The sequence below is a fragment of the Natrix helvetica genome, assembly GCF_964273705.1.
Source record: "Natrix helvetica genome assembly, chromosome: 1".
Taxonomy (NCBI): domain Eukaryota; kingdom Metazoa; phylum Chordata; class Lepidosauria; order Squamata; family Natricidae; genus Natrix; species Natrix helvetica.
Window position 1 is genome coordinate 352815830 of NC_138548.1, and position 14509 is coordinate 352830338.

Here is a 14509-nt window from a genome sequence, read left to right on the forward strand (position 1 = left end):
TCGACTTAAAACAAGTTGTTTAGTGACCGGTCAAGATTAACCACAGCACTGAAAAAAAGTGATTTGTTTTGACTGTTTTTCATACTTAGACTTGGACGCTTAGTAACTAGTTCCTATTTATGACGGTTGCAGTGTCCACGGCATCACGTGATCCCTATTTGCGACCTTCTGACAAAGTCAGTGGGGAAGCCAGATTCATTTAACAATCTTGCTACTAACTAAACAACTGCAGTGATTCACTTAACAACTGTGGCCAAAAAGGTTGTAAAATGGACTAAAACTCACTTAACAACTGTCTTGCTTAACAACAGAAAAGTTGGGCTCAATTGTGGTCATAAGTCAAGGGTAATTGTATAACTAATCTTATCTTTAAGTCAAGAACATTTATTAAGGTGCCAGTTGCAAGGCAACGCAGATCTTTAACAAAAGATCTCTTACTTCAGTCCATTGGAAAACCTGTCCATTAACTCTTAACCTTTATTGTTTTCTTTGCTAACAAGAAAGCAACTTGTATAAAGATGGTTCCTTTTTATCTCCATGGCTGCTCTGTTTACTGACAGCCTTTGATAAAGAAGTTAGTCTAAGGCTTTTTGAAAATCCAAATACGCACTGCTGACAGAGTTACCTCCATTCACTCTCAAAAATGCTCAGGAGATTGATAAGGAAACAACAACTTTCAACTTTGCAGAGTACAGGGAGGCCCTCTTATTTATTTATATTTCTTCTTCTTCTTTTAGTTGCCACAAACAAGAGATTCGTGACGTGTCACAATATCGACAATAAAATGTCTGCAGTAATTTTATACAGCCGTAAACAATAATTAAACACAGATAAGATCATAAAACAGCCAATCAAAAAGTCATAAAAATATACAGTGATATCCTTTAGCAAGGGTTTCTCCCCCCCCCCTCCTCTAAGGCTTAGGAATTTTAAGCAAGTTTTTGGGACTTTGGGGGGAGGTATGGCAACCTGTTTTGCAGAGCTGACAATCATGGCAAAGATCAAGAAACTGATGAGAAGATCAGTTCCTTGGAATCTCTCCAGAAATGGAGAAGATGAGAGATTGCCCAGATGTGCTCTGGACGGCTGGTCCTCTCAAGAGACCACAAAACTGTGACTTTCTGTGTGTTTGAGTAGCAAGAGACAATGAGATTAGCCATCTCACTTGCAATTGCTACGGCGATTTTCTGAAATTGCCTATTAACTATTCTAAAGCTATTAGAAATCTTCAGAAAGACAGGTTTGGAAAGTCTTCATTGGGTAAGTTTACTTTGAAGCATTCCATATAAGGAGCTAAGAAAAAAGAGAGAGAAATCAAATCCCATGACAACATTTAAATGAAAATGTGGAGAAGTAAAAGGAAGGGATATAAAACTGGTTTATTTGATCAAGATTAAAACAAGATACTACATTGTTACTTCTGGGCTTTCTGCTGACACCAGGACTGAAAAGATAAATAGAATATGGGATTAAGAAGTAATTGTTTGTAACCTTACCAGGGGTGTTAATGTTTTTTATACTTGCAACCAAATTTGGAAGTGACTTCTTTATAAACTTTTTATTATATTCTGATTTTTTTTCTTTCTCGTCTCTTCTCTTTTTCTCCTTTCTCTTCACTTTTTAAAAGTTTAGTTTGTATTAGATTTTGCTATTATTATAAAATTATCAAGTTTTAAAAGTTTTTCTTCTAGAGCTTAGAATTTTTTTTTCTTTGATTACCATTTCTAGTTATAATTCATGGCTGACATTTCCAAAACCTTCCCTAAATCTCTCTTTTAAAAAAAAATATGGTAGCCTTTTGCAATCCTCTTGGCTTGAACTGGATTTGAGGAACAAGATGCATATTTTTGCTAGCAAGTCAACAAGTTGACATTTGGCAAAATATTTGGGTGGATGCCCTCAAAAAATAGTCTCTCTAAAAAGTCCTAGAATTATTATTGTCTGACTTTCTATATTTCTCCACTATTTCTCCCATTATGGTAGCCTTTTGACTTGGCCATAATTATCAAGCCACCAGGGTTCCAAATAGCATCCAAAATTAAATCAAAGTCTGAGACAAAGGATTCCTCAAAGTTCCAATTTATTAAGAGAGCCATGTTGTCACATCTGGAAAAACCTGAATCTGAAAGCTTCCAGGTTTCCCTCCCCAGCTGAAAGTTCAAGATCCTGCCCCATCACCCACACGTCCATCACATGGTCCAATCTTCCACTGCCATGACAACAGATTCCACCCATCCAGTTCCGGCCAGGTGCAGAGACAAAAATGACCTTGGCTTTGTAAGAAGAATGTTGTAATGGCTACATATCACCCAACTCCGTATAATCTCCCCTCCCTTTTTCCCACAATAGAAAGTAGACAGTAGAAAGCCTGACAGGCCTGAAGTCCAAAAGAAAAGATGGCTTGCAGGCATGACACAAGCTTATTCACCTCATTCCTGCTCAGTACATCACTGGCTGCTTTTAAGGAAGATCAAAAGCATGCTGGCTCGGGAATTCTGGGAGTTGAAGTCTCCATCTCCTAACATTGCCAAGCTTTAAAAAAAACATTGATCTAAAAACTCGCATTAAATTTAAAGGTACACGGCAATATGGTGGTTAGTAAAGCGAACTGGTAGGGCTGTTTTGTGACAAGTAGTCATCAACTTACGACCACAATTGAGCCCAAAATTTCTGTTGCTAACTGAAATTAGGTGAGTTTTGCCTCATGTTACGATTTTTCTTGCCGCAGTTGTGAAGTGAATCACTGCAGTTGGTAAGTTAGTAACATGGTTGTTAAGTGAAACTGGCTTCCCCATTGACTTTGCTTGTCAGAAGGTCGCAAAAGGGGATCACATGACCCCGGGACACTGCAACCGTCATAAACACGAGCCAGTTGTCATTTTTTCAGTGATGTTGTAACTCTAAGCGGTCACTAAATGAACTGTTGTAAGTCGAGGACTATCTGTACAGTGGATGGAGCAGTTATCAGGTATATGTGTACGATTTTATAGCTACATGGCTGTGATTTTTACACAATAAGAAAGGTTTTGTGGTGCATAGTAAACTTGTTGCTTTTGCATAATTTTTATTTGGTAATTTTGAATGAGTTTGGACTGTATTCCGACACAATGTCAGATAAACATCTTTTTGTTTATTTGATTGATCTTTGCTCGGCCCAGCAGGAAAAGCCAAAAATTGTAATCTAACACAGCTGTAGAATCCAGTTTAGAGAGAGCTGAGTTAGACATTCAATCTGACCTACCAGGGCACAAATTATACAGATATGCATATATATATACATATACATATATGCAAAATCAGGCAGGTTCCCTCCCTTTCAAGGTACGGTTGCAATCTATCAAATGCTGTTTATGGACTGGGTTTATGGTTCTTTCTATTCTAAACAAACAAGAGGCTTTCAAGGACCAGAGAGTAAGGTTTCCACAATTTTGCAATATTGATGTTGGCTGAATTGTAGACATTCCGATGCTTCCCCTCCTCCCCCCCCTCCTAACTTCAAAGTCCTTTATACCAAAATCCATTCTGGACTTTTCAAAATTGCTTAAACACCGATTTGCACATTGGATTAGATGAGGATTAAGTATATATGCAATGTATATATAACCACGAAATTTCCACGCCATAGCGCAATTAAAGGCTTTGCTTATTGCTTTGGAAGCTTGTGGAACATTAAGGCTGAGATTCTTGCTAGGTTGGGGGTCTGTTTACTCCAAGTAGAACCTGCCCTCTCAATGTGTGCCCTACAACAATAGGTTTTCTTACATACATACATACATACAATAGCAGAGTTGGAAGGGACCTTGGAGGTCTTCTAGTCCAACCCCCTGCCTAGGCAGGAAACCTATACCAGCAATGGCAAAACTTTTTTGGTTCATGTGCCATAAGTGGGGGAGCACAGGGGGGTCGTGTATGGGCGTGCCACACCCATAATGCAATGCACCCCCCCCCCAGTGTGCATTCATGCACTACAGGTGCTCCCCCGCCATTTTTTGCATGCTTTTCTCACCCTCCCCAGGCTCCAAAGGCTTCATAGGAGTCTGGGAGGGCGAAAACAGCCTCCCCCCCCCCCCCGAAGGCCCTCCATAGGCTTTAGGGACCTTCAGGAGGCTTTTTGCGCTCCGGAGGCTTCAGGGAAGCTCATGAAGCCTCCGGAGGGCCTCCAGGTGGGACAGGGGAGGTTCTTTTTGCCCTCCCCAGGATCCTATAAAGCCTCTGGAGCCTGGGGAGGGCAATGTTTTAAAAAAAGGGTGAATTTAGATGGCCAGCGCATGCATGCTCGCTGGACAGCTGACAGGGCAGCGCCTTGCGTGCCCTGACAAATGGCTCCGCATGCCATCTGTGGCACGCGTGCCATACATTCGCCATCCCAGCCCTATACCGTTTCTTAGAAGAGAATATGAGAGAACTGAAGTCCTTGAGAGACTAAGACAAAATGGTTGAAAGGAGGAAAGAAAGAAAAGGATTTTCTAGTAGAGTAGAATGAAACTTAGTAAATATAGTCAACGGTATATATTCAAAAAAATGTGTGGGATATAGATTAAAACTACTACTTGTGGATAACTAATTACATGAAATGTTTACTGTATAAAATTAAATTTGAGGATATGTATTATTAAGAGTAAAACAGAAGAATAGATGGAAATGATATGTTAAGCTTGATTAACTTTGAGAGGCAAAAGGATATGGTTTATATATTAAGACAAAATGTAAATTAAGCAGGAGAAAACGGAATAAAAATAAGATGATTGAAATGTAAAATGGAAATATGATGTAAAATGTTATATGCATAATAGAAGATGTAAAGAGGGGGGGCAGGACAACACTTTGTTCATAAAAGAAATATGTAACAAAAAATAAATAAAAAATTTTGTACAACACCCCCCCCCCAAAAAAAAACAATACGTTTTCTTAGTTGCAACCGCTGAAAAGGAGCGAAGGCTTCTGCTTTTCACAAACCCTATCCTCCTTTAGATGGGCTGGAGAAACTAACCAATATTGATGTTTCTTACTGTGGGTTTACAGGCAGTCCTCAACTTACAACGGTTCATTTAGTGACCCTTCAAAGTTAAAACGGCACTGAAAACAGTGTCTTCTGACCAGTTTTCACACTTACATCCATTGCAGCATCCCCATGGTCACATGATCAAAATTCGGATGCTTGGCAATGTATTTATGAAGGTTGCAGTGGACTGAGGCCATCTAATCACCTTTTGAGACCTCCTGACTAGCAAGGTCGATGGGGAAACCAGATTCACTCAACAATCATGTTGCTAATTTAACAACGGCAATGATTCACATAACTGTCTCACTTAGCAACAGAAATGTTGGGCTCGGTTGTGGCTGTAAGTCAAAGACTACCCGTATTTATGTTTTTCTCATCTTTTATGACAGTAAACTTATAATGCCTTGGTAAGGCCACACTTGGAATACTGCATTCAGTTTTGGTCACCACGATTTTAGAAAAGATGCGGAGACTCTAGAAAGAGTGCAGAGAAGAGCAACAAAGATGATTAGGGGACTGGAGACTAAAACATATGAAGAACGGTTGCAGGAACTGGGTATGTCTAGCTTAAGAGAAAGAAGGACTAGGGGAGACATGATAGCAGTGTCCCAATATCTCAGGGGTTGCCACAAAGAAGAGGGAGTCAGGCTATTTTCCAAGGCACCTGAGGGCAGAACAAGAAGCAATGGGTGGAAACTAATCAAGGAGAGAAGCAACTTAGAACTGAGGAGAAACTTCCTGACAGTTAGAACAATTAATCAGTGGAACAGAAGTTGCCTCCAGAAGTTGTGAATGCCCCAACACTGGAAGTCTTTAAGAAGATGTTGGATAGACATTTGTCTGAAACGGTATGGGGTTTCCTGCCTAGGCAGGGGGTTGGACTAGAAGACCTCCAAGGTCCCTTCCAACTCTGCTATTGTATTGTATTGGATCTTCTTACTTCTGGTTGCAATGCTCTCTCCACTATCCCAATCAGGTTTGGGGGCTCTCAGGGTGGAACTCAACCAGGGTCTCCTGCGGATCTTCCGTGGCTAAAGAGGGACGAGATGCTGGGTCTCCCCATCGTTGGTCCAGCACCCTTCCCATCACCACATACTAATTGTTAAGAGAATCCCGCAGTTGTTCAGCAAATGTGGGTTTCCCCATTGGATTTGTCAAAGGCCACCTGGGAAGATTGCTAATGGCGATCACATGACCTCAGGATGCTGCCAAGTTTGATATTATTGATGGTGGGGATGCAGTGACCGTTGCAAGTAAGAGGACCGGTTGTGAGTCCCTTTTTTTCCACTGCCGCCATAATGCCGACCGGTTGCTGAATGAATAGTGGTATGAGGACTATCTGTATTTTCCTGTTTGCATTCATGACTTACTAATAAGTTACAACTCCTCCAGCGCAACCTTATGTATCACGAGCGTCATTTATACAGTCCTATTCATTTATTATTTTTATTTATTTATTGAATTTGTATCACCTTATAAACCCATGTTCCTCTTATTTTTTTAAAAAAAATTGAAGTTTGTCATCATATAAAATACAAAGAGAAGACGAAAGGGAGAAGGGGAAAGGAAAAGAAGGGGAAAGGTTGCAAGGTAAAAGGAAAAATAGCTATGACTTCCATCGGAAGCTTTCAAGAAGAGACTGGACTGACACCCAGCAGAAATGGTGTAGAGTCTCCTGCTTGGGGGGTGGGGGGGTTGGACTAGATGACCTACAAGGTCCCTTCCAACTCTGTTATTCTGAAACTTTTTTGGGTGCAGTAGAATACAAAGTGCAGTCACAATCTCAGCTTTTTGCTTAGCTATTTCTATCAGCAAATTAATCTAGTCATCAAAACCTAAGATCAAAGTTTCATCTTTGTTTGTTTGTTTCGAGTATAAAGTCCCAAAGTGGTTTCCAAATAAAAGAAAGTTTGATAAATTATTTTCTTTAGTTAGAGCTATGCTAGAGTTGCCCTCTCTGCCACTTAAACCCACGTTTATTAACCTAGGCTACTTTAATTTGTGCGGACAAGGCTGGCTGGCAAATTCTAGGAGTTGGAGTCCACATATCTTAAATTTGCCAAGGTTGAGAAATGTTGGATTCAAACAGAGCTTCCTGGCTGCTTAGCCTCGGGAAAACGCATCCCTACCCAGAGTTTGTTTAGAGAACTAACTGTTTTTCAGCCAGAGATCATAGTTGTGAAAGCAGGCTGTCTGATTCATAAGGCACATGAAAACAGCCCCTTTATGGTGTATTGCAATGTGTGAACCAGTCCTTGGCAACGTTTGCATAACAGATGAGGTACTGTTTGTTTAACCTTTGTTTACTGAAAAGGTAATACAATGGCTGGGTTCATGTATAATGTACCAGTTTATACTGGTGGTTTGTGCAATATGATGGTGACCATGTTATCTTAGTGGAATATAGGACGTCCTCAACTTATGACCACAACTGAGCCAAAAATTTCCATTGCTAAGCAAGATAGTTTTTTAAATGAGCTTTGCCCCATTTTATGACCTTTCTCGCCACAGCTATTAAATGGATCACTGCCGTTGTTAAGTTAGTAACACGGTTGTTAAGTGAAACTGGCTCCCTCATTGACTTTGCTTGTCAGAAGCTGGCAACAGGTGATCACATGAGCCCGGGACACTGCAGCCGTCATAAGTACATGCCAGTCGCCAAGCCCCTGAATTTTGATCACGTGACCACAGCATTACTGTAACCAGTCATAAGTGTGAAAAATGTTCCCAAGTCCTTTTTTTTCAGTACTGTTGTAACTTCGAACTGTCGCTAAACAAATGGTTGTCACTTGTAAAATAGGAAAATAAAATACATGGCACTGCATGAAACTTCTCTCGGCTGCTCTCTAGAGGAACCGATAGATTGAGTCCCTCAAGAATCAGACGGGTTTTAAGGAGAAAAAGAGGTTTTTTTTAAAGCTGCCATTTTACTTCTTAAATTCTCCTTTCCTTCACAAATAGGTCCTGTTGGGACAGAGGAATTGTAAAACCATTGGGAGGTAACTTCCCTGCCAACCAAAACCACGCATTTTTTGTCCCAACAAAGTTTTTCAAAAAGAAATTGTTTATTTCGTTTTCATTACCCTGTTTTCCCCCAAATAAGACCTCCCTGGATAATAAGCCCAGTCGGGGGGGTTTTGAGCACATGAAAATATTGCAACACAGCAGCAGTAGCCATGAGGTGGCCACGCTCACCACCTCCTGCACCTCCAAAATAATAAAACTTCTCCGAAAATAAGGCCAAGCTCTTATTTTGGTGGTCAAAAGAAAAAAAAAAGACCCGATCTTATTTTCGGGGAAACACGATATCTAAGCATAGGCAGTAATATTCTAATACTTTTTTTCATTTTAAAAGTCTTATTTAGGTGCCCTTATGGTTAACAACACATCACATACTTCTGGCTAGGCATGAATAAATAAATAAAATGACAGAAACCTTGAAAAAGGTGCATGATGATGATGATGATGATGATGATAATAATAATAATAATAATAATAATAATAATAATAATAATAATAATAATAATAATAATAATAATAATAATAATGCAACAACGTTCCGTTCGATTTTGAAATCGTATTCTAAAGGAAGGACGAAGCACGTGCAATTCACGTAGCTAGAACATGTTTCCTAACAAGCTTTTTTTCCCTCCTTGAGCAAAATCAAAGACAGTTTGAATCAAGTGAAAACAGAAAACAGAGGCTGGATTTACGAACTCACAGCATGCAAGTAGATTTAAATCAAATGAAAGCGGCAGTCTCTTTTATGGCTGCGCCCCGTAAATAGGCACAAATGAAACTTTTAAATAGGTAAAGAATGATTTAGCAAGATGGGGCAAAGGCTGCAAGAGGGATTTCGTGTGCTGGGAATGGTCTTTGCTGTGCTAAAACAGCAGCCTGCTGATGAGAATTATAATTGAGGAAGAGAAGGTGATATTTTTGTGGGACTGTACCCACCTTGGTGCCTGATGGCTCATCGCTATCAAAACTCCCATCCATGACAGCCAAAGAAGGAACCGGCGTTGAAAGGACATCTCTGGGCCACGTCTGCCTTGCCCGGTGCTTTCTTCAGCTCTGGCCAAGACTGCGAGAGGATTTTGCAATTAATCGCAAGGACAAGCCTGGGGAGGGGAGCCAGTTGTATGAGTCAGATAACTTGGAAGATTTCCAGCTGAAAAGAAAAGAAAACTTAGCAATAGCTACCAAACTCAGCCTGGTTGCCCAATGAATTTTTTTTTCCCAATTCTATCTGAGCTCTCCAGTGGAGTTGTCTCAAAGAACCACAGGTTTGATGGAATTGAGTAATGCTCCCTCTGTCCCAGCTGGCTGCCGGCGATGGGAGCTGTAGTCCAGGGGTGGATTCCTACGTGAACCGGTACCGGTTTGTGTGTGCTTTGCTCGTGCATGCACAGTTCGCTGTAAATATAAATATAAATTTATATAAATGCAATAAACAAACAAACATAAATGGTTCTGCACATGCGCGAAGACCATTAAAAGCTAATAAAAAAGATGCCAGCAATGGTAACAGACCGGGGAACCGGTTTGGGGGCATGGCCAGCCTGGGTCACTGCTGCTTCTGTGACCCAGGCCAGATTACCACCACCAGTTCGGCCGAACCAGGATCAACCCACCTCTGCTGTAGTTCAACTCAAAGGTGAGAAATGGAGGTATTGACAGATTTTCCTGGGCTCCAAGATCACTATAGATGGAAACTGTAGCCAAGAAATGTAAAGATGCTTTGCTCCTGGGGAGGAAAGCTATGGCAAATCTAAACATCTTACTAAAAAGCAGAGACATCACCCTGCCTACAAAAGGGTGTATAGTCAAGGCTATGGTTTTTCCCAGTTACAATGTATGGTTATGAAAGTTGGACCATAAGAAAGGCTGAGCGCCAAAGAATTGAGGCCTTTGAACTCTGGTGCGAGTCCCTTGGACTACAAGGCCATCAAACCGGTCAGTCCTAGAGGAGATCAACCCTGACTGCTCTTTAGAAGGCCAGATCCTGAAGAGGAAACTCAAATACTTTGGCCACCTAATGAGAAGGAAGGATTCACTGGAGAAGAGCCTCATGCTGGGAATGATGGAGGGCAACAGAAGAAGAAGACAACAGAGAATGAGGTGGCTAGATGGAGTCACGGAAGCAGTAGGTGTTAGATACTAGCTCCAGCTATAGTGGTTTCCACCAAGGTCCTCTGTTCCGGCGGGAAAAGAGTTTTAATCTCATTGGTCGAAGGGCCTGACAGCTCCCTACAAAAGGGCTGCTGTCAGACTCAACCTTCGCTGGATTGTACATACTTGTTCTGTTACAATAAAGAGTTGTTGTTGCCTTTAGCCTGAGTGTGCCTTTCCATTACCCGATCTAACAGTAGGCATGAGCTTAAATGGACTCCAGAAGATGATAGAGGACAGGAGGGCCTGGAGGAACGTTGTCCATGGGGTCACGATGGGTCGGACACAACTTTGCAACGAACAACAACAACAATAACGGGTTGTTTAATTGTGGTTCATCAAACAAACCATCATGGGATTGGTTGGCTCAGCACATGAAGCCATAAACCAAAGTTTCAAAAACCCTTCCAATGAGTTATCTTCAAGTTTAATTCAAATCAACCACAGTTTGACTTATTCCAGTTGATGGCTTGTGATTTAGTGTCACATATGAACAGTCAGTTCTGGCTTTAAATTTATTTAGTTATTTAAAAGCTGGCTTGGTGCAATTCTGGTTGTGTACAATGTACTACCAGGTAGTAACTACCTTCAATGAAGTTCATTAGTTTGCAGCTCAGTGGGTCAGATGAAGCAAAGGTATGGTTTGTTAATGATCCTGTTGCCATGTAAATTCAAGCACTCTTAACCCTTTTAGCAGTGTTTTTTTAAAACTTGGCTTCTTTAAGATGTAATACAATAGCAGAGTTGGAAGGGACCTTGGAGGAAACTCTATACCATTTCCGACAAATGGCTATCCAACATCTTCTTAAAGACTTCCAGTGTTGGAGCATTCACAACTTCTGGAGGCAACTTCTGTTCCACTGATTCATTGTTCTCACTGTCGGGAAATTTCTCCTAAGTTGCTTCTCTTCTTGATTAGTTTCCACTCATTGCTTCTTGTTCTGCCCTCAGGTGCCTTGGAGAATAGTTTGACTCCCTCTTCTTTGTGGCAACCCTTGAGATATTGGAACACTGCTATCATGTCTCCCCTAGTCCTTCTTTCTATTAAACTAGACATACCCAGTTCCTGCAACCATTCTTCATATGTTTTGGTCTCCAGTCCCCTAATCATCTTCTCTTGCATCAATCAGGGACTTTGCGATGTCCCTGAGATCAGCAAGTCGTATTCTTCCTGTTCACCGTCTCTGCGGGACGGTTTAGGTCCGATTGGACCACCCAGCAGCAAAAGTATCGGCTGCGGTCTCGGACCATCGAGACTGCACGTCTGTATCATTGTGATGTTGGCTCCTCCCCCCCTTCTCTCTTTTCTTTTATTTACACATGGTATCAATATAGATTAGTAACTTGGAACTATAACTTTCAAGGAGTTCGGCCTGGGTCATGAGGACTTCAGCTGTACGCAGGGTAGAGAGACAATAACATCCAAGCAACAATCAAAATAATCTTGACTAATGGTAGAGGAACAGGGAAATTCCCTGCAATAAAAGAGGACTTGAGTCATTCCAGCAAATCAGCCAAGGCCTGGTTCTTATTCCGACAGCTGTGAAAAATAAACTAAGCTTGATGGTTGAGTAACATATAAGTTGATAAGCAAAACAAGCTTTCGTCTAGTTGCTTGTAAACACTTTATTTTCGTGTCTGCTCGGATGGTCAAAAACTCAAGAGGACAGTTGCAACCCTGAGATTAAAGTTTTAAGCGTATTGCTGCAGCCATTATCTTGACTTTTTTTTAATCATACCCTGTGGATACCTCTGCACAGTGCAAATATGCCTGGGTGACATTAGAACAGGGGTGTCAAACCTAAGGCCCGTGGGCCAAATCAGGTCCACAATGTGATCATATCTGGCCCATGGGGCCATCCTGGAAAATGTAAGGGGCCAATCCCACGCCGCTTCGGCCCCGTCTACCCAATGCAAAGAGGAAACATGCCAGCAATTTGGGGAGTGGTGTCAAGCTGGCCATGCCCACCAGTTGGCCACACCCACCGAGTCACTCCCCCACCCCTCAGGTCAACCACAGCCCTGATGCAGCCCTCAATGAAATTGAGTTTGACACCCCTGCATTAGAACGATTAAATCAATGGAACGGCTTGTGGGTGCTCCAACAGTGGAGGATTTTAAGACTAGATTAGATAATCATTTGTCTGAAATAGTATACGGCCTCTGAGGACCAGTTGGACCATAAGAAATTTGGACCATAAGAAAGGCTGAGCACCAAAGAATTGAGGCCTTTGCACCAGAGGTGGGTTGCTACATTTTTTGCTACCGGTTCAGGCGCGCTCAGAGCCTCCTGCCGCAGCTACTACCGGTTCGGCCGATCCAGGCTGAATCGGCAGCAACTCATCTCTGCTTTGAACTATGGTCCTGGAGAAGACATCTGTGAGTCCCGTGGGCTGCAAGGCGATCAAACCGGTCAGTCCTAGAGGAGATCAACCTTGACTGCTCTTTAGAAGGCCAGATCCTGAAGATGAAACTCAAATACTTTGGCCAACTAATGAGAAAGGAAGGACTCACTGGAGAAGAGCCTCATGCTGGGAAAGACAGAGGGCAAAAGAAGAAGGGGACGACAGAGAATGAGGTGGCTGGATGGAGTCACGGAAGCAGTAGGCATGAGCTTTAATAGACTCCAGAAGATGGTAAAGGACAGGAAGGCCTGGAGGAACGAAGTCCATGGGGTTGCGATGGGTCGGACACGACTTCGCAACTAACAACAACAACAGACACACCCAATTCCAGCAACGGTGCTTTATATGTCTTACCACCGCAAACCTGCAGGCCCAGCTTTTCTCCCCCCCCCTCTTGTGATAAAAGGTCTCCCTCCCCAGCCAAGCCTCCCCCCTCTTCCCACTCACTCCAGCACAGCCCTGGACATTGACCTGCTAATTTATTGACTGTCTGCACAACTCAGCCTCCCTCTGCTGGGAAACAGACCACATGATTATCCGGAAATCCCTTCCCTTGCAAAAAAAACGAAAGTTACTCCTGGTTGGGAAAGTTTTGCGTCTGGCAGGGTGTGTGGAAATAGATCGGGAGGGAGAGGGTCTGGAAGCATTTAGTAGGCTGGAGTGTGGGAAGTCGGGGGCGAGGGGGTGGGGAGGAGGGAGGAGAACATGGGTAGCCCCCATCTCTTTGGGGCGTAATGGCATAGCCTAGCAGGTGAGGAAAAGATGGATTAATCGTTCTCCTTCCATGGTTAATTAGCAGCTCATTAAGCCTGCAGTTGGAGATGATATTAATTAGCGCTGATTGGGAGACAGGAGTGGAACCCCCCTAATAAATCCCCCCCTTCCCTGCCTCTCTCTGGTTTTAATTAAGCAAAACAGCCTAGTAATTAGGAGACTAATTAGAGGAAGAAAAATGAGCCAGCTTGTCTTAGACTCTCACTGCTAAGCTGTTGTTGGACACGCTCTGTCATTCAAGCTATTCCCCACCCTTCCCTCCTTTCCCCCCCCCCCTGTCATTTTACGCTTTCTATGGCTTTTAGCCCTAAAAGTTGGCTTTACATAACAAATGGAATAATGGTGTTTCTGAGCATGAATAAAGTGGGCAGGATAATTTATTACTCTCCCAGATCTGAACTGTAGGATTCAGACAGTCTCAAAAGGTATAGAAAACAAGGTGCAATAGGAGGGAGCTTTTTTTTTCTTTCAGATATTGTTATACCCGAAGTCCTCGACTTACAACCATTCATTTACCAACCATGCGACACCTCTCCTGTGCGAGCTGCACTGGCTTCCTGTGGTCTATCGGGTGCGTTTCAAGGTTTTGATAACGATCTTCAAAGCGCTCCATGGCACAGGACCTAGTTACTTGCGGGATCGTATTCTGCCCCATACATCCCTGCGACCAATTCGCTCGCACAGAGAGGGACTTCTCCAGGTGCTGTCCACCAGACAGTGTCGGGGGGCGGCGCCTAGGAGCAGAGCCTTCTCTGTGGCGGGCCCAGCCCTGTGGAATGACCTCCCCCCGGATATCAGGACTACCTCTGACCTCCGCTCCTTCCGTGCAAAGCTCAAGACCCACCTTTTCCAAGTAGCTGGCCTGGCTCAACCATAGTTTGATCATATCGCTCCTGACAGGTTTTTAATTTTGTAATTTTACTTAGGGGATTTTAAATTGCAATTTTAATTTTTCTCCATTTATTTATCTACCTCCTCCACGTGTACGTCTATATTTATGTGTATGTATTGTCTATTTTTGTATTTTACGTGTATTTATTGTACGCCGCCCCGAGTCCTTCTGGAGAGGGTGCGGCTAACAAATAAAATTTTTATTATTATTATTATTATTATTATTATTATTATTATTATTATTATTATTATTATTATTATTATT

At 42.3% G+C, this 14509-nt stretch overlaps 1 protein-coding gene and 1 long non-coding RNA gene across 2 annotated transcripts in view; one reads left to right on the forward strand and one right to left on the reverse strand.

The window, feature by feature from the left end:
- LOC309384223 (complement C4-B-like) overlaps positions 1–9114 on the reverse strand; it is a 91174-nt gene extending 82060 nt beyond the window's left edge. The window contains exon 1 of the mRNA XM_081937464.1: positions 8960–9114. Within this exon, the coding sequence (XP_081793590.1) occupies positions 8960–9036 (77 nt within the window). The 5' untranslated portion in view covers positions 9037–9114. The remainder of the gene's footprint in view (positions 1–8959) is intronic.
- The window catches only part of LOC309383178, a 474080-nt gene that overhangs the window by 234860 nt on the left and 224711 nt on the right, over positions 1–14509 (forward strand). The window lies entirely within an intron of this gene.